The 24,568-nt window shown below is 39.5% G+C and overlaps 2 protein-coding genes across 2 annotated transcripts; both read left to right on the top strand.

Moving 5' to 3' along the window:
- The first annotated feature begins 12,824 nt into the window (after window positions 1-12,824).
- grifin (galectin-related inter-fiber protein) lies at window positions 12,825-17,136 on the top strand. The gene is made up of 4 exons (XM_036552191.1): window positions 12,825-12,836; window positions 13,991-14,070; window positions 16,174-16,336; window positions 16,972-17,136. Exons 1-4 carry the CDS (start codon window positions 12,825-12,827, stop codon window positions 17,134-17,136), a joined length of 420 nt encoding a protein of 139 aa, XP_036408084.1.
- A 4,286-nt stretch (window positions 17,137-21,422) lies between these two features.
- On the top strand, window positions 21,423-22,736 carry LOC118794571 (gastrin/cholecystokinin type B receptor). Its single transcript, XM_036552830.1, has one exon. The coding sequence runs from the start codon at window positions 21,423-21,425 to the stop codon at window positions 22,734-22,736; it is 1,314 nt and encodes a 437-aa protein (XP_036408723.1).
- The last annotated feature ends 1,832 nt before the right edge of the window (window positions 22,737-24,568 follow it).

Below are 24,568 nucleotides of genomic sequence, written 5' to 3'. Positions count from 1 at the left end.
AGTCATTGAGTTGCTTGAAGACAACAGAAGAAACAGTAAATGTATAGTTTTTACTATGTAAGTTTATCATATTTCTCTTACGTTTCATTGATTTTCAATGCCCAGTGATTGACATCTCAAAATGCTTACATTCAAATCAGTGTATTTATTTATATTTTCATTTTGAACATTTTATACTTATTATATTTCATAGGTATTTTTAAGTTGGCTGTGATCTGTGGATGAATGATTTATGTCCATGTTGAGATTTCAGCTGCAGTTTCATGAAAAATGAAATCCTTCTTTTTAGAGCTGGCTTTGGATTTTATAAGACACCAGTTTGGTTTTACAAGCCTCCGTGGGTCTTTTGTGCTTACAAAAACAGCCAGGCTGTTTTGAAATGTAAAATTATCAGGGTTCACAGCAAGCTGATGCTGTAGTGGTTTTTCTAGCTGTGAGAGAATAGGTAGTACCGCATTACTACAACAGGAGAGGAAAACAGCACACGCTTGCAATTTGATGTCAAAGCTTGTGTTTAATTTAAACATATTCCTCCTATGTATAAAAAAGATCCAAGATGTGCCTATTATAAAATGCGTCTTTGATGAGATATTAATGTATGACTTCCAACTTCATAGTTTGGGTAACACAAGTTCTAAAGTTTTATCTAAACAGTGAAATAAGTACCACTCATACTTGTCAGATCTTAAGAGACTCTGAGTTTAATCTTACTGGAACTCTCTGAGGGTGCAGCACTTGTGGTAGCTGGCTGTACAAGGAGCAGAAAGAATGTTAACACCCTGGCTTTGTTCTGCATGCTATCTCTGGAAGCATGGGCCACTATCACCATCTATGTGTCTGTTCCATCGACCAAAGAACCTTATCAGCTGAGCATAAATTGTTTTTATTACATGAGGTGAATCCTGCTCCTTGTGTATTGGCAGCAGATAAGACCCCTGGTAAAGAGCAACGAAAAACACTATTTTATGATAGTCCCTCGGTAAACACACAAACATATACAAAATATGAATTCTTTCTATTGAGCAAGCAATAATAGGGCCTCTTATTTTTCTTAAGCATGCTGACTGGTCTTCAGATAAAATGACTCATAACAGAAGGTGGACTCGTAACAGAAGGGCTTTAAAATGTCCACTACATGCAAATGAGTCCTGTCACAGTGAACTTTTCTGTTTCTGCTTCTAGTCAAAACATTGCCTCATATTACAAAAGACAGAGCAAGGGGAAGCATGTTTTGTTTCCTTGGAAGAACCCAAAGTGGGAACATGTAACTATATTGATTTCTGCATTCAGATTAAGGGCCATATGAGGTCTGTAAACAGTCAGTCATGATAATTCAAATAAAAAGGCAAAATGGTCCCTCAAAAGAGTGAAAGTCTTCGGGGATGTAACCTGAACTTAAGTCTGTGGGTTCCCTTGCCTGATAACTGTAAGGTTTGTGTTGGCTGCAAAATGAGGGAGTGAATGAAATCTATAATGTACCATTGAAAACGAAGATGAACACGCAAGCAGTAGACTGTACAGTGTAGAATATTTGTGTGTCCTCCTTAGGTTATTTAACGGGAGATCTCCTTTTCCTGGCTTCTCTGGCTAAGCAGGATGTTGACTGTGTAGTATTCTCTTGATAATGTGGAACAGTATCTATAAACATCATTAATCTTAACAAGGAATACAATAAAGATCATAGGTTACGGATCGTAAAGGTAAATCTTAAAAATATACGTAGTGAGCATGTGTAGTAGCGTCAGTAGAATCTTTTAGGTTACTTTCTAATATTAACTTATTCTCTCCAATAGATGTATTCAGATATAACCATCACTCTGTGTTTATACAAATATAAACAGTTTTTCATTATATGAACATGGCTTGATTATTCCCATGGAGTAAAACTATGTATGGTAACTTGGTCAGAAAACCACCATCAATAACAGAAGCTTCACTGATGCCTGACAAACTGGATTATCCCGTTTATGAAAAGACTCATCAATGACATTCCAACAAATAACATCATTCCGCAAGTTGTTTTCAACTGTAACCACAGGAGAAAATTCAAAATGTTTACTAAATCTGATTTAAAGTAATTTAAAGTGATACTGTCATATCCATTCAGTCTGTAATTTCTTTAAATCTCTCAGTCACAGCCGTAATGTTCTCTCAAGGGCAACTGGGCTTTTAATAGACAAAACCAAACCATATGTGTTGAATTTGGAAGGAAAACTCACTTAATTGAACTGTCTCATCCTCCTTTTATATCGATGTTGAGTTCTGAGCATGTGACCTTATGGGGGGTCAGATCACTTTCTCTGAACAAGCAATGGCTGGGGGCACAGACTCCTGTCGGCTAGGTTTAGTGACCTCGACCTCCCCACCTCACTCCACAGGGGGTCACTTCAGTGTCACACCAACTGAGGAGAGAAAAAAGAAGTTGTCTTTCATCACAGATTTTCTTAACACACACGTACCACACAGGCTGTAATCTTTGCAGTAATCCTACATCCCTCTGTTATGTATAACTGCCTCCCAGTGAATCATGAAAATGTTTTCTTTCAGCGTAGCTGTGGACTATATGACAAATGATGTCACACACACATGCAGAGTTACACACAGACACACACTCCCCCATCATGAAGGGGTATCCACAGGACACTCAAAAGTTGATTTTCTCTGCAGAAAATCACATCATTCTGTGTCTAGCCATGAGTAAACGTATTTATGACTTTTGTCCATTTGTGGACAAAAAAGCTCCACACCTTTCCTTCAACTAAGAAACAAGCAACAGCACAATGTTGAAATGGAGGAGTCTGCTTAGCCCAAGAGAGCACAAGACAAAGTGCACCGCATGGGAGAGTTCAGCGGAAAATCAACAGCATGGCCCTGCATATCTCCCTACACCAATCTGTCATGACTTAGTGAGAAACGCTTTGCCAAATGGCAGGGGCTCTGATGCACACAGCGGCCATCAGGACATTTCAATGACCACATTCATACTCCAAAACACACATATGGATTGTCTGATTGTTTTCATTGCAGCCATCATGGTGTGTTTGATCCTCAGATGGTCCTGGGGGGGTTTGGATGGAGATGGGTGCAGGACTGGGAGAGTTCAGCAGGTGACTGGCCCTGCAGTCTGTGTGCTGTAGCCCTGCTCCCGGCCCCTGCATTGTGATGGCATAAACTGAGCAGCTGGAGATTACAATGGAGCCCACAAGAGCCCCGGTCTGGAATTATTTGCAGTGCCTGCACGTGTGTGTGTGTTTGCGTATGTGGGTGTATGTCTGTGTCTGTGTGTGTGTGATTTTCATTGCCCAGACTCAAAGTGTGTCTCATCACTGTATAACAGTGTGCTTCAATTATAAATTAAAATAGAGTGGAGTGGTCTGACCAGTGATAAGCGTTACAATCACACCTTAAGGAGGTAGGGAGGGAGAGCAATGTCCTACCAATAAAACAGAGCCCGTTTTCATCTTTTCTCACTTCTCTCACAGACAAATCTAAAGAAGACACGGGCATTTGGCTCAAACTTGCTGTTTAATTGGTGCCTATAGTGCAAAAATAAACCACTATTATACCAACAGTAATAAAGCATGCTCATATCCTTCCAATGACTTTACTGTCGCCTAATGAAACAGTGGGTTGCACTGGTTTGCAAACATTTGGCAGCTTGGTGTTTACCACACTGCTGTTGTGGTTGGTGGTTGATCTGAAGAGGTTATGGTATGTGGTGATAACTCCCCTTTGTTTCACTATTACAGAGTTTAAAAGACAGAAGTGGTGTGAAATAGAGTTTGTTTATGATCGTGTTTTTGCGTATGGTTAGAGACATGCTGTAAATAAGAAATGAAAGGAAGTCACAGTAGAACAATGAAGAAACTTTGTATATACTATTGTTTTTAACAGAACATTATGTAGCCTGACTTGGCAAAGTCATAATGCCATAATATCATACAAGCATGTTTCCTAGCATCACACTCAAAATCATTTTGAAAGTTCAAAAAAAAAAAAGAAAAAAGAATTTTTCTCAGTTCCTCTTTTCGCACAATCCCTCTGTGCCTTCACAAAGCGCTGGGGACTGAGGAATGCAGGCCATTGTCGCCACGGTACAAGTGACAACCCTGTGCCCAAACTCCGCGCCCCCAGCCTGGTTGCCGGGGACCACTTAACGATTCGTACCACGTCAGGCTCTGGACGGAGCAGGGGGACCCCCCTGCTCTGAGATCAAAGATGGAGGCTCATTTACATCCACTGCATTGTGAGTATGCCTCAGCATGTGACCTGCCTCTCAAAGGGCGCTGGGAAAGGAAGACCCCAGACATCATTATGTTAATGCTGACGCCGCAGCTATTAAAGCATATCACAGGGGCACGCCGGCTTAGCGGTGTGTGTGCGCTGCCCGAGGGACCGGCCTGTTCATTCCCATGCATGGTGGACGCCATCGACACCCTGCTCGTCTGGGACAATGGCACTTCTCTGTCTTTCATTACACTGCACTGGACATTCAGAAGAAGGAGCCTCAACCCTTTAGGAGTGGCGTGTGCGCCTGTGTTTTTTGTCCAGAAGTCAGATGCAGGCCATGTGTGACATGGGGTGAACTTAGATTGCAGAGATTTGCGTGCTTTCCAGTCTTTCGTTACCGTGAGATTTTAACATTTTGTTTATTATTTTTACAGAGTGTTTTTTTTTTTTTTTGCTAGTACAGCGTACCTTTGAAATGAAATAATTTTTCAGTGTATTCACATGCCATTTATAGTCTCCCCATTAAATTACGTTTGAATGACTGAGTTATAATCCCACTGTAAATATTGTTAATACTGGTAATATCCCTTATGTGGTGGAATGAGCTTCCTGTTGTGGTCAGAACAGCTGAATTGCTAGCCACATTCCATCACAGACTAAAGACCCACCTCTTCAAACTGCACCTCATTTCCCTTAGCCTAGGGTGATCTTATTCCCCATTTATGTCATTTTTTTATAAATAGTAGTTTTGTTTGTAGTTTTTTTTTTTTTGTAGTTTAGTTGTTTTTCGTTCTCATAATAATGGAGATATTGTGTTTCACTAACCTGTTGGACCATGCACATTTGTACAACATTTCATGCTGTTTTGTTAAATGCACTTCATATTTGCACACTGCAAGTGGCTCTAGATAAAAGCATCTGCTAAATGACAAAATTACTCTATTATTACTCTGCTCTATTATTACCAATCGCCAGAAAATGCATTTTTAAGACCTAATCATGTAAATTACTACTACTGTACATTTTATTTGTGTAACACCTTTCATACAATAAGTTGCAGCTGAAAGTGTTTCACAATGAGGTAAGCATTAAGACAAAACGATGGTAAAAGCAAATAATGAACCTGCGAAACTAATATAGAATGCCAAATATATAATATATGAATAAAAAAGTACATTAGCATTAATGATAAAAATGCACTTCTTAATTGATGGGTTCAATTATATTCAATTATTACTGTTTTCAGTAATGAAATATAGTGGCTTCTACTTTGGTAAAATCAAGAAACAGCAAACATATTTATGGAATTGCAGTTGAATTACCCTGAATCAGCATCATTTTTTTTTACATTTTTGTCATTGCTGGCAGGATAGATTCCCTACCACTATGCTAGCTACACACCACCACTGCTGAATGCATACTCTACCCATTGCCACGTTTAGCCACTTAGCACAAGCATTAGGAATTTAAACTCATGCACAAATGCAGCATAGAAAGAGCTGTACTTTTAAAAATGTGGAGGGGTTGTTACCTTATATCTGAGATATATGATCCCAGATATATTCTGCAAAGTGAGATAATCTTCAAAAAGATAACAAAAATATTCAAATCATCATTAAGGCTCATTGTAGCCTTTACTCTTTTCATATAAACTAAATGTTTTGTTAGCAATATATTGTTTTTCATCAGGCACAATACAGTACTGATATATACAGGTACTGTATGTCCTCTCCTATCATTACATAGATGAAAGTAGAGCTTTACCACCCTCTGCTGGTAGAAGATTTTTTTCTCTTAAATGAAAAAAAAAATCACATGGTGTTAAACAAGTTCTCAAGGTCTCACAATTGAGATCTAACTATGAGGAATGACATTGCATTCCACCTAATTTGGAATAATTATGTATAATTTGAAAACCATGCGCTTGCATTGGGTAGACATCATATCAACAGCTAAAACATCTGTTGCTCTGTGTGAAATTTGGTTGGTGCAACTGGAGAGTTTTGACACTTAAAATAGGAACAATGATATGTTTGCATGGATTATGTACAAATAAATCGAATTAATTCACCCTTTTGACTTTTGTTGTCTTTGTATAATGTACGAGGTATACCATTTCATCATCATGCCCATAATTTGAATGAACTTATTTCAATTTTGGGGAAATATTTTACTCTGAATGAGAACAGATTGATAACCACAATCCAAACGCCTAGATCCTTGGAGATTTGTTGGTCTGCTTTCTTCATTGTGTCAGAGGAATGAAACTATGATTTGTTTTCAGGATGAATATTTTATATTTTTTATATTTTATATTTTAAGGATTTCAGCTTTGCTTGCTGTACTGTATGATAAAATACCTGACCAGCGAATTATTTTTCTGTCCTTTCGAAAGGTTTATTGTTTATATGAAAACTATATAAATAAATATAAATATTAAATAAATATACTAGATTTATTAAAAAAAAAAAAGTCCTGCCACATGCCCACCAATGAGTTTTCAAAACCAGAGAAAGGAGTATGTTCTAAAGTGTTCCACTAGGGGGAGTTATTGCTGTGACCAACTCTAACAGTGTAATGAATCATTTTGTGCAGAACAATATGCACAGCATATTCATCTTGATAACTTAACTTATTTAATATCTACAATCCAATTACAACCAGCCTAAAAGAGATGTATGGTTCTTTAATTAGTTTACTGAAGTTTCAAACAATGATTTGGGAAGAGAATCTTTTCTGGGGTTTTTTGACCAATGTAGACAAAGCAATCCCATCCAAAACTATAAAAATACCACTTACCATCCTTTCCACACCATCTCATCACAGCATAAATCAGCCACCCTATTTCCATGTTTCTTTTCCATATTTATGATGTCCAAATAGGGAGTCATCAACCTCGGCCCACAGCCAGGTGCAATCCCTTCATCAAACTCCAAGCCAAATAAGTACCACTTTAACCATATCAAATGCACTCTTCATGTTTTGATTGTGTGGAAATTCATATCTACTGAAAAGTAATAGATGAATAAATGTATGTACTTTGGGTATAGTGTGGATCTTGATCTAGCCAAAGTTGTGCTTTTTGTCTATAGATCACATGCCCAATTGATCTTAGTTAATACTGATTATAGAGGCCTACTCTATCATAAATTCCAATCCTTTTTTCTTAAAGTATCATATGTTTTTATTTGTATGCATCACAATATCAAATTTTGTGAAAATCTATTCCCATTCAAAGTAAAATATCTTTAAGGTGTCAACTGGAACCATATTTTAAAACGTCTTGGGCATCGCAACTGGCTATTAATACTAGCTTCCTGAACCCTGTGACAACACCAGCAGCATAAAGCAGAGGAGTGAAGTGGAAATGGGGGGGGGGGGGGGGGTGAATGCTGGAAATAGCTGACCAAAGAGGAAGCAGGTGCATGGGATTTTAATACTGTTAGAAATAAAATGGCCCTCCCGTGTTTCTCTGAAAGGGTAGCCTGAAGATCACTCTGCCGAATCTTTATTTCAAAATACTATAATTAATATTTAAACCCAGCATGGCCCTGAGCAGAAATATTTCCAGGTGAGGCCTGGCAGCACTGTCCACAGATGTAAAGACAGAAGAGCACAGCTTCCCTGAGTACTGTAATAAATAATTCACTTTTTAATATTTCTTAATGAAATAAAACATCCAATATCCTATTTCTACCTTTTAAAATGTGCAGCAGTGTGGCACAGTGGTAATGAGTAGGTCTTGTCACTGAAGAGTCGCCAGTTTGATTCCCCACCAGGGCATTGCCTTTGCACCCTTGGGCAAAGTACTTCACCCAAAATTGCCATAGTAAATATCCAGCTGTATAACTGGATGATATGTAAAATTGCAACATATGAATGTGAATTCAAAGTGAATTCAAAGTCAAAAGTCAAAGTCAACTTTATTGTCAATTCTCCAATATGCACAGGACATACGGAGGATTGAAATCGCGTTTCTCTCAGGCCCACGGTGACAATACAACAGTTCGACACAACACAATGAAGACACTAAGAGACAAGAACAATATCAAATGCAATATGTAAGTTTCTCTGGATAAGAATGTCTTCTGAAATCTGAATGACAATAATGTAATACAAAATTTGAATTCCTAATATTCTACTGAACAGAAATACAAGTTTCATCATTAGGGAATGGTGAATGACTCATTTTTGATGGATTTGTCAACATATCAGTACACCTGAATGTACCTAAAATGGCTTCTATTACACTACACTCTAGTACTATAGTACTACTTTAGTACACCTAGCTGGACAAATGGACAGTTCAGCACCCTGGACAGCTCTATATTCACCTCCACCATACATGTGTAGTCCCAAAAGAGTGGTGTAGTTGATCACATGCATGTATATCAATCACACAGACACTGTATATGAATGAATATATCTGCACAGCCAGACAAGTCAATCATGGTACTATTCTGAATGTATTATTGATTGTTGCCACAAATGACATAGTCAGGCAGATATAGTCAATTTATTTACAGTTAGAACAGAAAATTATGTGATATATATAACAAGCATGATTCAAACTTGTAAAATGGTTTGTAACGAAATATAAAGCTTTCAGTTCTCTCTGTGAAAGGCTCACTTTGACAGCAATCTGAAGCACTCTTCAAATGTACAAAGCATATCCTTATTCAAGGCCAATAACTATAGTTATTGGCATTGGCCTTCTGATAAACTCGGTGAATAAATTCAACATCACCATTTCTGATCGAACGTACCCCCATTACCATAGAAACGGACAACTCAAAAAAAAAAGGAATAAAAGTCAATCAGGGTTACGGACTAAATTGTTTTGTAGCAATGCCAGTACAGAACACATCTCAACAATATCTCTAAAACAGTTCAACATCATATCCACCACATCAATACATCACTGCTTCAATGTCACATGGTACCTTTTCCCATACTGTTTGTTTGGCCAGTCTTTCTGATAGAAAATGGACTCATTGAATCAGGATACACTGTATCCACAGGTGTAAATGAAAATGAGCTGCTCAACATGATACTGTTACTGAGTCTGCTCGTGGGATCTCCGCTTATTCTAATTTCAGCCAGAATCAGAATGCCAGTTCATCATAGGGTCAATCCCCCAGGACTTCACTGTAATCTGCAGTCCCTTGTATAAAGCAAATGGACACTATTTTTCAACCATAAGGCTCCTTTGAGGAACAAAACTACAACCTTCTGGTTTCAGCTCCATTCACACTACATTCACAAGGCTACGAAACCAGTGTTGTCTCATCAACATAACCAAGTTAACAGTTTTGACCAGAGAGCTCAGACATCCCCTGGTGGAAAAACATTGTGAACCTGTTTAGCTCCCTTAATAGAATTATTTATTAAGACCTTCATATCAGTGCGCTGGTACAGTTTTTAATTACATGATTTTTCCCAGCCTGCCATGTTACATTATTTGGTCATAAAGAAGGCAACAACAGGACAGAACCTATGCTGAAGCAATTTTTTTCAGCTTTCTGGCACTGCATGCTGTATCATTGATCACATGATGTCGCAATAAAAGTTCCAAATCTTGGATTTGATTTTCAAAAATGTAGTTGCCTAGCAACTAGACACAACCCACTTGCCAATTTTCCACTATTTTTTCAACCCCAAAGTTCTGTGCTTCTCAGACACCCTCCTAGAGGGGCGGAGCAGAATTTTCATGGCTGATGTGAGCACGGCTTGAGGCACAGATGCTCAGATACAGAATGTAATGTAGTATAAAGCAGCACGGGGCTTCCACAGTGCTTCTGACAGCAGAGTAATGACCCTCTGTGCTTGCCTTTCATCTTCCACATCATGCATCTTTCACTGAGCTGACCACTGAGAACAAGGGTGGACTTCAAAATGACCACACAATAGATTCAGGAAAGGCTACCATGTTGCTGGCAAACTACAGTCTTGACAGTTTTTTTTTTTATTCCAGTCCCTGAAATACTGAATGCCTGTCAATACATGGCTAACTGCATTGAAGCAGCCTTATAAATTGATTAAATTAAGGACAGAGTGTGAAATGGTTTAAGAGGCATGTATGAGGCATGCACAGAGGAAAAATACCAATGACAAGGCTACATTCAGTCTGTGGTGATCCACAGCCAAACGGCAGACCTTCAGGGAAGATGACCCAAATCAGCCTCTATACTGGGATCTACTGATGGCCAGGAACCAGAGCCTCTGGCAGAGTGACATTATTTTCACAGAGCACTGATCTACAACGTTACATAGTCAGGAAACAGAACGCCCAAAGAGGTGCAGTATGTGAACAAGGTGAAAGGCAGAGAGGAAATGACACAAGATAACAGGTAAGATCACAGTGAAAGAATATATTTAATGAGGCCCAGATTATATCTACCCACAATGCATTTTGTACTAAACAGTGATCAAAGAAATTAAGATGGATTGGTGTGCGAATAAGGAAAATGTTAATACTTGTTTGCATTTATTAGTACAAGTTAAGGACAAAGCACATTATGTATTGATGCAATCTTGTGTGATTAGATGGTGTTCTTGTGAGATGTGCCAGACAGACTGGTAAAAAAAAGAGAGACAGCCTGCAGTACAACTAAAAAATAACCACAGATGTCACTTATAGGTATAAATAAAAATGAAGAAATCAATCAAACCACATTATTAATTTCATTACAACAGCAGTTAATTTCACTTTACACTAAAAGATACATGTCAATAAAAATAATCTGTTGAAACCCAACTTGAAAAATGCAGGTGCCAAAAAATGTGGAGCATTTGCAACTGTAAGCAGATCGAAGTGCAAAAGATTAATGAACTTCGGACAGTATTATACTCGAATAGAGACAGGAAATTCCAAAGGGCAGGCAGATTCGGCGAGGTGTGAAACCCAAACAGACACCCGCGCAGCCTTTCTAATCCCAGGGATCAGGGTCCAAAAAACATCACCAACAAAGCGTCACGCGCCACACACGCATACAAACACACCCCCCCTGCGTCGTGTGTTGTTTACACCGCCGTTTTCGCCGTAAGCGTTTTTTTGTCCATACAGTGCACAGGCTTTCCAGAAGCGAGGGTTTGACGTAGGCTGTGCGATCGTTGTATTTTTCGGCATTCACTTAAACGATGTCTCCAAGACATCTGCATTCACGGGCGACCCAAGCCAGACACAGATCGATATGGCAAGCTCCAGTGACTAAATATAAAAAAGCTATGTCACCTCTTCATTCTCTAAAGGCTATGCTAGGAAATGGATAAATATCAGACCAGCACTGAAACCTGGCTAATGAGAAAGCCTCAAAAAATCTCTTTGAACCAAGATATGGCCTAATCAAGCCATTTTCCCTGTAGGTGGCCTTTACATGGGCCGATAGGGACATCTCCCAAGTCTTAAGTGACTTGCCTCTTGCACTTATCCTTGTGCTGCTACTGTGTAGCTAATTGACACTATAAATAATGACGTGACCATTGCCCCAGATAATTAGAAAAAGTTGTCACTCAAGGGGAAAATTTCTTCTGTTAGTCGGAAGAGAAAAATGCTTCTTAGTGTCCTATGACAGCTGATTTGAACAAAATTAGTAATGCACAATTAACCATTACTCTGTATTATTTGCAATATTTCAGTCTATGGAGCAATATTATTAGATATCAAGATTATGCATGGTGTGTACAAATTACTAATAATTTTCCCAGTTTGCAGTCCAAACAATGCTTATGACCATGGAATCATTGATTTTGTACACATAAAGTAATTGCATTAGGCATAATATAATATGTTTGGTGATTCCTGTGCTTTTGTAGTCATCATAGACACTTCCATCTAGGTGTGGCAGCTGTACTTTACAATGAGTAATAGATGTTTGAGACCACTTGCACTTTATCATGATACAGCTATCACTGAAACAATATTAAACAGTTAACAATACTGGGCAAAAAAACTGTAACAAATGCTTAAATGCATCACTCAAAGTGAAGAACAACAGACTGTATTGGTTTAATACCCAGATTAGATTTGTTGGATCAATTTCTTAGAAAAACACAATGATCTCCATTAATTTAACTCTTGCTGTGGGTGAAAAGCAACAGCTGGAAAACTGTAAATAATACATTTTAGACACAGCGCATAGCACATGTTCAGTGTCATACCATGATACTTACTGTGATTTGGGACAGCATGGCTATTTTCTGCATCATTTTCAAACAGAGGACCAACGTTAGGTTTGAGGGGTTTTTAACCCTACTAACTGCTTTACATAAAAATACATCAGTGAATTAAGTCACAACATTTGTTTTCTCAAAATATGCTGTGTTACAGGACCTGCAGCACATTGGAAAAACCAAAACATTGTGAAGGCAATCAACACAGAGAAACACAAAGGCCCTTGTCACACACTGTGGAGTGGATGGACAGAGGTGGCCCAGAATGAACTCAGACAATGGCCTTTGACTGTCCTTATCCCAGTAAAGCCCATCACTCACGTGGTCTCAGTCGGCTCTTTAAAGGACTCCCTTGGCTCCCGCCTGTGTCAGCTCAGAGTCCTGGAATCAGACTGGGGGAGAGCAGAGACACCACAGACAAGATGACTTTACGGGTAAGGATCTGAAATGATTCTCACCAGCAGTGCGAGGGACTTGGCTGCGCTGAGCTGTTTTCCTCACAGATTTTGTAAGATGTAAGCAAAGCTTCAATTTGGTGGCAGAATCAAGCCTTTTAGAAATTCTTTTATTCATCCAGACCTTTCACAGGGCTGAGGTGAATTTTGTCACATTCTGTCAAACATCTTCAGTTTTGTCCCTACAGCTTCTTCACTGTGTGGATATCAAACATGAATCATTTCATCACAACTGAAATGCTTAGGTTTATGGAATTTGTCATGCTTTATGTTTAGTGAAATTCACTGTGATGAAGAGTATACCTAATATATTAAATAAATACAAGAGTTTGAAATATTACCTGCAAATACAGTCCTCAACTGCAGAGCTGTAGAGTGCACCTGGACATTTTTCACAACAAAAGAAAAGTAGTGATGTTCTAGTTGTGTTGTTCCACAGTTAACTGTAGTAAATTTGCATTGATCTTTAGTGTCTGAAGGTTATTTAACTCAGATAAGGAAACACCAGGCTAAACATACAATACATATGTGTACATTTTGCATGGGGTTTCCTTATATGAATCAAGTAACTTCCAAGCCTCCCAAAATAACTCTATTCAGATAAGGAGACCCCAAGTAAGATATACATTCACACATTTGGTTGTAAGACCACACCTATGAAGGCTGCAATAATTGCTCCTGTCTTTTGTTGGAATAAATAAGCACACGTTAGTCATGGGAGTAGTAGCTGAGGCAGAGCTAACCGACCTAAAGTCAATTGCAGGTTCAGTTATGGCAAAAGGAGAAGGTATAACTGTGTGTCTCTCCAGAGGACATGTGTTGTACATTTCTGCTAAGAGCGCTTCCGTTGATGGAGCTAGGTCATGAGTCAGCCTTCTGAAGACCATTTCTGAGAGTGTTATTGCACAGTTACCAAATGGTGAAAGATCTATCAGTAGCATTGAACAGACAGCAATGTCAGCGCACATCAGCGCCAGCACGACTCTGACTGCCAGACTCAGTTTCTCACCAATGCCTTCTCTGCACTCATGACAAAGAGTTCATAAGCTCTGCCCCTCTCCGGTTTTGGTAAACCTCATCATTGCCAGCCATTTACTCAAACAATGGCACTGACTGACCGCTTGATCTCTCAGTTTGAGGCGTCCTGCCCTGATGGCCTGTGCCCAGGATGGAGCATCATTCTGAAAGGAGAGCCACCCTCTGAGGCGAATAAGTAAGTATCCTGTCTTGAATAAATCATAGGAGTTTCACCAAGGGCATGACTGCTGGTACAGACAAGTAAGAAACAGACTCTGTCAATTCTAGGTAACTGTATTTTATACCTAAAATATATTCTTCTTAGTAAGTATTGAGTAGTGATACAATAGTGATATTGTTATCATGTCATTGACAGTTCTCTGCATTATATGTTACTTATGGAAAGCATTTTAAAATTAGAAGTCTGGTATTTTTCAAGAACATTTTCAAGGCATCAGACATTCAAAGGCTCACTCTGACAGTATAAGGATTTGGATCTGCACTCCCTCATGGAAAAGTATTGTTTATTCGAATATGTGGCCAAAATAAAATATATTTTTGATGAGTGCCAAAAATATGACATTTAAAATATGTATTTACACCATTATATATACTTGTACAAGGACATACCAGCACTTGCTGGCGAACTCAGTCAATATCACCTTGCTTAGTATCACAACTCTCTGAATGCCATTTTGTATTGTTTTCAATTTGGATTAACTGTTACCCCTTTAATACTCTCAGAGTAATGAATTAAAGCCTTTTTGTTCTTTTGGTGTATAATCTTAGAAAAGATTATTTAATCAATAACAGCATACTTAGCAGCAGAGCTTTTGTAAATGGTCAGTTAAAGTCAGTGGGATCACGTTACAAAACATCAGCTAAACTGATAATGGTTAGCAAGCTTTTCATAACTGTGCTGACATGTCTGCATGTACACTCAACTCACAGAAGTGAAGAATGCAAACCTGACACCGTTACCAATTAAAATACCATTCTTTGTTTTTTTCACATTGCATGCCTCCTTTAATGCTATAAATTTATTCTGGGCAGCAGGGGGTATGAAGCACCCCCTTTCGAAATGACCAATGAGAGCAATAAGAACACTAAGCGATAAGAGCAATGACCAATAAGAGCAGTGAGCAATCAGTGAAGAACATACCACCATAACTAAAGAGGAATCAATGTCCCATTTACTTCTGGCTGTATTTCTCCAAGGTCACCGGCGTAAATGGAAATTGTTTCCACCACAATGGCTTTTGCACATCATGACTGGGCCATTTCTTAGTGGAACTATTAATACAGGAATTGAGCCTCCAGCTAAGGCCACTGGGAGTACAACATACAGGAAGCAACAGCTATAGTCCGGAAGAGTGACAAAGCCAATTTCTGCAGGTTCATTAGGTTAAAAGGCACTTAAAATCAATTCTCTTAAAAATACAATACATGCTTCACCTTTCTATCTTCATGTAAAATTGATTGAGAATAGGCTAACGTAAGCTATGTAAAAAAACATTTGAAAATAAAACTCAGGGAAGGTGTTTGGGTGAAAAAAAAACCCACTGTGCCCTTTCAGTGCAGTCCATTACCTTACACGCACTGCATGATGATGAGGCAGGAAGTAATGCTTCATTATACGTCGCAGTGCCTTTGCACAGATCCCCATGAAACCCATCACAGTGCACATTATAAGAGAAGAATCTTTTCATGATCAAAGACAATACTGGATTTAAATTAGTCATGAGGCAGGCTTTATCTGGCTGTATCCTATGCACACTCTGATGCATGCAATGCAAATAAGTAAGATAGCAAACCAGACATGTCCGGCAGTGTGGTGCACAAAGAATCATCAAGCAAACCAAATACGCAGTAACGGAAAAATCACACTGTAGGGGAGATATTGCAAGAAAGCCCAATCAGTTACAATTTGCAGGCATCAGTGCCAAAAGTCATTACATGGAATATACTTTGCATTCAAATTTTCCAGATGCTATATAGTAACCCACAAATAACAATTTTAAGATTAAATTAAAACAATGTGGGCTGAAGACAAAAGGAAAAATGTCAAACTATGATACTTACCTCATGTGCGTACAGAGAGGGCAGACAATTCCTGAGTCAACATAATATGTAAGTATTGAGGCAGAAGTGTGTTTCTGCATCACACATTCGTAACAGTCATTTTAACCTTACTGTCATTTTAAATACTGTGCCTCTTTCCAGATTTAGTGATCTGTTTCCCTGGTGCCTTAGCCTTAATATTGTACAAAGTATTTTGTGCACATCTTGTACTTTTCAGATTTGAGATCAACTTCATGTGTGATAGAGACGACAGAATAGCCTTCCACTTCAACCCTCGCTTTGATGAGTCAGACATCGTGTGCAACTCCTTCATGTCCAACCACTGGGGACAGGAGGAACGGTGTACCAACTTCCCTTTTGGAACTGAGGAGCCCTTCCAGGTAGCGTACTTTTTCATTGGCAAGGTCACTATTTCCACAAATAGGAGAGGAAGACATCCTAGGAAGATACAACACACATAGCTTGTCTTTTACCATCTGTTTATACAGCTGAAAATTTCCTGAAGGTTAAGTACCTCACCCAAGGGTATAACAGCAATTCCCCATCTGGGAATGGAGCAACCTCTAGTTCACAGTTCGACACCATTCCTAAATACATACATAAATCTTTCCTTTCTTAATTACCACTAATTTGCTTTATGTTTCTGTACTGAGTGGAATTCCCAAAAGAATGAGTGGAATAATCCGGATTTCTCATCAACAGAATGATCAAAAAATGCTCTGGAGAAAAAGCAAAAAAAAAAGTAAGACTATGCTTTATAAAGGCACTAACCATATTCACAGGATAGATCCAGATGGATTCTGGAAGTTGCATTAGTTTTATGTTGAGCCGTGTGAACAAGGGCTTCCTAAAATCTAAACTCAGGATAGACAGTAGGGGTCCAGAACCGTGTCTCTGGAACACCTGTGCTAAAGTTCATTTCACACATCTTACCTTCATCCACGTCAAAGTAAGAGCAAGCAGAGCCTGCATTACAGGGAACACAAGCTTGATCTGAAATTTCCACCTCCCGCAGATCGAAATTTACTCCGACAATGAAAACTTCCATGTTTACATCGATGACACGAAGATAATGCAGTATAAGCACCGCATTGAAGACCTGAAGACCATCACCAAAGTGCAGGTGGCAAACGACATCAATATCACCTCATTAGAGATCACCAAGAAACCTTTTTATTGAAACAAAACAAAGGGGGTGTCCATGTTTTACAAGCAAGGCCCCCTTAACAAAGTTTGCTAAGTAAGCTTTTGTTTGTTCACAGTGTGAATTACTAAACGTCAGAATTTTTTTCTTTTTGTTTATGAACCTTTAATCATGACGTTAATCTCCTCTGACTGAAATTTGCCCGGAGATGTGTGAATGTTGATTTTCCTTACAGTCATCAGCATTTCAACAGCAGTGTTAAAATATCTCATCCAAAGGCCATTTTTTAAAAAAAAAAAAATCTCTTTAAATAAACTCCACCATTTGGTCCTATTGGGAGTTGTCACGATTGTCGTTTAAGAATCATAATTTCAGGTTTGTCCATACTAATAATCTGTTTGGCATACTTAAAAATTAATATAGTTCAGTTTCAGTTTTTCACTTTTGAAAGGAATACTTATATTTCCTATTTCCATTTTTTATCTTGAATAAATGTAGATTCATTAACACATTCACCATTAGAAAAATTCTCAATATCAATGTAACACACTGAAAAGAAATGCACCACAGGCTTTGCATGTTGATGCCAGCTCGACCAGTAAGTAATATGTTTACTTTTTGTCCATGGCAGTATATTCAAGTGTGCCAGTGCTCATTTTTATAATAACCTTTCATGTGGAACTGATGTCGTTGTGGCTCAGATTCACCCCCTTATCCCAACAGCAAAACAACACTCAATGGCAATATTCAATACAAAACCAATATAAACACATGTGTACATCCCAGCCAACATCACGGAAGGTATAAACAGTGTGACAAGCACAGTAATGATACGCCAAAAGAGGAGTTGGCATAGAATGGTTATGCTGAAGCTGGTGTATTATAGAATAGCTCAAAAGAGAGGGACCCACCCTTCACAAGAAGCATAAATATCTCCTCTTTGGGGTAATGTAGGGGATGAAGTCCTTTGATCCAACTATTTGGCAAAAAAAGATAATTTGGCACTGGCTATAGGGCATTTCACATCCTATGATTATGCAAAGGAAAGCATGAAGGGGTAACATCTGTACACAAATGTACAAAACACGGTCAGCAAATTCATATTGAAACCACAGAATGTCTCATTGCCAGGACTGCACTGTCAGAACGCCTGCTGTCCTGCAGCTGACACCACTAGTGCTGAAAGGACAGCTCCAAATGAGCCATCAGCACAGCACAGCTGAGGAGCCAAAACACTGCTGCTCATTTATTTAGCAGACACCCTTATCTAGGACATATTATATATCTCACTGTATACATATATGACCTTTTAATGCCGCTGGTCATGTACTGAAGCATTTCAGGTCAAGGGTATTAACAGCCCCAGGATACAGCAGCAGTGCCAAATCCAGCATTTGAGCCAGCAAACGTCTTGAATCACTAGTACTAACAGCAACAAACTGATGGAGGTTGCATAACGCAGAACGTGTGTTGCGTGAGCGCGAATCTACGTTTCAGTGCAACAGGACAACACAGAAGAGAACAGACACTGGATATGTGATAAAATTAAACTATAAAACGGCAAATAATGGGAACTTTCTTTTAATATTTCTTCATTTCATGCTTCATTTAGTTGTTCAATTTATGATGCCCCCCCTCCACACACACACACACACACACAAACACCCCATCCTCCTATATACATCCAAAATGAATTAAACAACCATTTAAAACTTTTTCTTCAAAAAAAAAAAATCATAATATTAATGAAGTTAATGATGTCAGAAGCTGATTGTAAGCATCTAAGAATCATTTCAAGAGCTGGGTACCTGCAGCATCAATACACTATGGTACATATCCTGTTGTTACAAAGGTAGCTAAACAAGAACAGAAATGATGTTTATATCCTAAATCTATCAGTGTCCGATATTTTAATCCCACTTGCTCTGCATAAGAACAGCATGCATCACAAGAGTAAAAATGCAATACATTTGTTATTATAAAAAAACAGTTACTGGTCCCTAAAACAGGAATGCTACGAATATACTGGGGCATGAAATGTATAACAGTGAGAAGGACACCAACATTCTACTTTCTGTATCTGTATTCAGATATTTACCTTTTACATAAGTCCTATATGTTGATTTGTTGTAGAAATTAAAGCAAAATCAATGAGTTTATTAATGCAGTGATATGTGACTCTGGAGTAAACAAGTCTGCTGTCAGCCTCAGTTTAGACAGAATGGGGGCTACTCTGTCTTCAGGGAAGCGGAATGTAGCCAGCAACAACATTTACCCCCTCGGAGGGGTTAAAAGTACAATTTAGAAAGGTTTACATTCACACATTAAGGAAGACCAGCGATTTAGACTAAATTGTTTTAGGTTAGCAGGTCTGGCAGGAGTACTAGACCCCAAAACCTCCACCCGGTAATGTTTGTTGCACTTCTGATGAAAAGCAGAACTGAGTGGTTTCTCTAAAAAATGCTTTCAGAAAAGTGTGACGCCAGATGGAGTGGAATGCAATATGAAAACAGGTTGGGCAGATGGCTTGCCGTCAGTCGATGACTAATCCCAGAAAATCTGGGTTTAACAGGTGCAAAGGTATAGGAGTGCATTGGCATTCTTAATATCATTTGATAGCGCGTTTTGCATGATCTGCGCATTTGAACCATATAATCAGTTTCTGTTGGCCACGAGGTAATAAAATCATAAAATTTCAACCGTCAATGATATCTTTTCACATGGGCGATATTGTATATTCCTCATCACATAATTGGGCTAAACATGCACTTTTTTTTTCAAAATGCATTCCCTGTTTAAGTGGTATCCAAAAAGTACAAACCTTATGTTTAAATTTCCCTCGACTGCCTTACGACTCTCGAAGCAATTTACACCTTATCATAGAATAAAAATTACTTTCCCGCATATATTCTCTGCTCTAACTTATCTCAGTGAAAGCTGTCGGGAAACGTGTGGCTGCTATCGAAACATGTGAGCCGCATTTACGCAGTAAGGAACAGCACGTCTAAAACGCTGCTTTCCAGAATCAGAGGTACCTTTGCGCAATAAGGAGCACACCTCTTTCCTTGCAGCGGTGGGAAAACGACTCTTCGACAGTCCTGTGTGAGTCAAGACACGCAATCATTCTGAAACGACAGGTGCACACCAACAAGCCTGGACTATGGGAGATGCTCACTTAGTCACACAATTTTTGTATGACAACAAATGACAAAGAACATGCTACCGTTATTTTGGAGGATTCTGTTTAACATCATGGGTATGCAGGCAAGTCATTCTTCCTTTTTAAATAATTCATTTCTTTTGAATATATAGAAAGTAGATGGTACATTTCCAATAATATTGTAAGCTTTTCGTTTTTAAAAGATTTTTGGTTTTATTGTAGAAATGAGGATACTACACGGAATTGTTCGACTTATTGGTAGTGTATAGAATTATCATAGAATTCGATCAAGGAACACGATTGTACGATATCATTTCGTTTGCCTTTATAGGCTATGCTCAGTAATATGTTGTCCGAACGTGTCATTGATTCATTTCCTATTACATTCGATTTCAAACCAGTGAATAATCAGGTGTGCTTTAACTAATGGAGAAGGTTGGTGCAATAGTCAATTTCACAATCTGATAAAGACAATATGAAGCACTGCCGTTATTATATCTTATACACTTAATGTATTTGTCACCGATAACACAGTCACCTCATAGTCTCAATCTACAAACGTTTTGTAATGGGACAAATAAAATCTAAACTTAGCAGCACTGAGCCAAATAGGAATTGATCAGCTTACTTATAACTGAATATTTCTACAGGACTTTCAGTTGTAAAAAAAGGTTATTATAAATGACGCTAAATTTTCCACAAGAAATGAATAAAAATGTTGTGAGCAAAAAACATGACAGTCTTTGCAGAATAAATAATATGTGTGTATGTAGTATATATATAAGACTGTCATGTTATATGTATATATATATATATATATATATATATATAAGAATGTCATGTTTTTTGCTCACAACATTTTTATTCATTTCTTGTGGAAAATTTAGCATAATTTATAATAACCTTTACATATATATATATATATATATATATATATATATATATATGGATTTTGAGAGAAGGTCAGGAAAAGCCTAACACATTTTTCTTTGTTCCAGCTTGACGCACCAGACCACTCACACTCCAATGGCTCATGCATGAGATTCGAGACCAATACAAAGGGTGACGCTAAGGCAAAATCCTTTCAGCCAGCCAGTGGAGTTGCTTAAGTCACAAGCTAAGCGATCAGCAGTCATGCTTTGGAACATCACGTAGAGGCAAAATGAATGTGTCTTCAGATCACCCTGGAGTGCAGCTGCAGTTCTCCCCTTCGCTGCCCTACGAGAACTCCAGCGTTGACTCATTCCAGCAGGAGAACACTGAGCTGGAGAGACTGCTCCTATTGACGATCCAGGAGCCCACCACCATCGCCCTCACCGTGATGTATGTACTGTCCTTTGTGGTGGGGTTCATCGGGAACATCATGTCCATCAAAGTGCTGACCAGCAGGCGAAGCAAGAGGCTGCCGGGCGTGAGCGCCACCCGGAGCCTCCTGATCAACCTGGCCGTGTGCGACCTGATGGTGGTGTGCGTCTGCATGCCCATCACTCTCGGCCACAAGATCTACACCGTCTGGGTGTACGGGGACTTCCTCTGCAGGGCGGTGCCCTTCACCCAGGCTGTGTCCGTGTCGGCCAGCGTCCTCAGCCTGACCGTCATCAGCGTCAACCGCTACTACAGTGTCCACAGCCCCCTGAATGCCCGGTCCTTCTTCACCCGGCGGAAGATCTTCTGGACCATCGTGGTGGTGTGGGTCTTTTCCTCCGGCATATGCTCGCCCCTGGTCTTCATGAACCAGCGGGACGAGTTCCGACCCATCGAGGACCTGCCCTTCGTGTTCCCCATCTGCAGGGAGATCTGGCCGCAGGCCAGGATGAAGCAGGTCTACAACGTGCTGCTCTTCGTCGCCCTCTACTGCCTGCCAGTAACCTTCAACCTGACCATCAGCTGCCTGACGGGGCGCAAGCTGTGGTGCGCCTCACACCACTTTGCCGAATTCGACCCCCGTGGCCAGGCCGCGCATTCCTCCCGCCTGAAGGTGCGCAAGAAGATTGCCAAAATGGTGGTGGCCCTGGTGCTGCTGTTTGCCGTCTCCTGGCTTCCGCTCTACGTGGCTGACATCTGGATCGACCACGAGGTGCACCCCCCGCCCTGGATCCTCCAGCTACGGCCTTTTGCCGAGTGGCTGGGCCTCACCAACTCCAGTCTGAACCCCATCTGCTATTGCTTCATCGGAGACCTCTACCGCTCGGCCAAAGTCATCAGGAGCAAGTACCGCCAGAGGTTCCTCTCCTTCTTCCGATCCTCCTCCTCCAACGCCCTGCCAACACTGCTCTCCTTGAAGAGGCCGAGGTCCACCCAACACAAAGAGACCATGTGCAGCGTGCTGGAGGACCGCTTCTCCGACTGGTACTCCAACACCAGCATTTGCGAGACCGCGCTTGGCTCCAGCCAGCAAGTGTCTCTTAAGAGTACCTTAAGACAGCCAGGAGACAGCGGAGACTCAAGGGATGTGTCCGATCATACGGGTTTCTAGCCTGCAATTGTAATCACCGCTTCTATGGAGACAGTGACCTCACTGCGTCACAGCAGTCTAACACAGTAGCGTCCCAGGGGTGCAGGGCTTCAGTCCAAAATGCAGGCGCTTCTTGTACAGCACATGAGTTTTTCCACAATCTGTTATTTTTTTTTTTGGGGGGGGGGGACAATTTCCACAAAACATGCTTGATGTGATTATAGAAATTACCCAACCACTGACATGCGTGAATTTTATGTCATTTTTGTGCATTCAGAGTTTACTTGTTTACTTAGTTGGACTTTAAAGGTGGTGTTCAGATTGGAAGAATTTTTCAAAGGGAATTTTTAAACACTTACTGACATGCACAGATTAAGGACAAACCTTGTGTTTTTCATTCAATAAAATGTGTTGTGGATAAATTCAGACAAATCAAAGGCTGGGTTTTATAGCTCCGCATTACTGACAACAAACATTTGTTTTATGTGGACAATTAAAAAGATCTTCCCATTGCCAGTACATATTCTTTGAAGTCATAGCTATAGAGCTATAGACATAACTAGAAATCAACAGCAAAATATAAAATACAAATATACTACATAACAAAAGGGCCAGAACAAAAGCACGTAGTATCTGAAAACCACAAGAAAATCATTTGCAATGATGCCAAACACCCTTAAATCGTTTTAAAAACTGACTTGTTTAAGTATACACAATATTCATTCTTGCAATTACGCAATTATACACTTGCACAACTTACTATGGTACACAGTGGGTAATTTTCATTACAAATTTCTGTTGAAAGGGGAAATATTCTGTTGCCGACATAGAGGCAGCTCTCCAAATGAAAAGGGGATAAGGTGTCTTGCTGCACTGTGGCCTGACAGATGCTGTTGTTTTAATGTCAGGCCAGAGGCCATGTACGGCTGATGTAAAACCGATTTGTGTCTGATTAAAAGCAATTGTCCAAGGCAGGGTCAGAGGCACTCCAGAGGCTATTTGTGATGTGGCCATTTTGAGGAGAGGACGGACACTGGAGGGATGTTATGTTGTGAACCTCAGCCTTAGCAACTCTGCACTTTCTGACTCTCCAACAGGAAAAAAAAAAAACAGTGCGCTTTCGTCAATGACTCACTGTTATGCCCTTGCCACCTTACTGTGGCTTTGCACTTCCTTCTTGAAGAACACAGATTTGGGACCAGGTGCAGAAATGAGACTGGGGCATTGAAATTAGAGAGCATGCTAAATTGGTCTATTTTCCTCTTGTATGGGTCTTTAGTAGGTCAGCGAGTGATTATGAAGGAAGTGGAGAAATTCACAGCATATTGATATGGAGCAAAATGAACACATATATTCCTGTATTTATGAGTTGTATTCAGTGTTGAAGGGGATTTATACACATTGTTAAAGTGCTGACTTGAATACTGTAAACCTAGATTTAGAAAGACAAAAGAAGAATGATATCTGCTGTTTTGCTGGTAATTCAATCCACAGGCAAAGGCTATGGATTAAACCAACCCGCTGAGCAAATTCAGTCATGAGAAAAAAATATATTTGAATTGATATTTAGAGTATTTACAAAATAATTGATTTTACTGTTGAAATGACCTACATTTTTTGTTATGAATATGGTTGTGAATTTGAGATTCACATTCATGTGTGTTTGGGTTTGTGTGTGTGTGTGTGTGTGTGTATAAAATGGAGTTAGCAGCAGGCAGTCATCACCTTCCATTCTTCTCATGATGAAGCACATCCCTGATTGCCTGTACTATCACACCAAAACACTCTCCTCCATTGAAAAGCCCAACAAGTGGCCCTGACAAAAACACTCTGATTGGTGTTAATGAGATGAA

Source organism: Megalops cyprinoides, chromosome 19, assembly GCF_013368585.1.
Source record: "Megalops cyprinoides isolate fMegCyp1 chromosome 19, fMegCyp1.pri, whole genome shotgun sequence".
Lineage (NCBI taxonomy): Eukaryota > Metazoa > Chordata > Actinopteri > Elopiformes > Megalopidae > Megalops > Megalops cyprinoides.
The sequence above is the reverse complement of the archived record's forward strand: the minus strand, read 5'-3'. Positions and strand labels throughout refer to the sequence as shown.

Excerpts from the sequence above, each read along its gene's own strand:
- grifin (XM_036552191.1), top strand. Across the intron at positions 14,071-16,173 it reads CCACCCTCTGAGGCGAATAA|ATTTGAGATCAACTTCATGT; the intron begins GTAAGTATCCTG and ends TGTACTTTTCAG. Across the intron at positions 16,337-16,971 it reads GAACTGAGGAGCCCTTCCAG|ATCGAAATTTACTCCGACAA; the intron begins GTAGCGTACTTT and ends CACCTCCCGCAG.
- LOC118794571 (XM_036552830.1), top strand. The coding sequence starts at position 21,423 with ATGAATGTGTCTTCAGATCACCCTGGAGTGCAGCTGCAGTTCTCCCCT.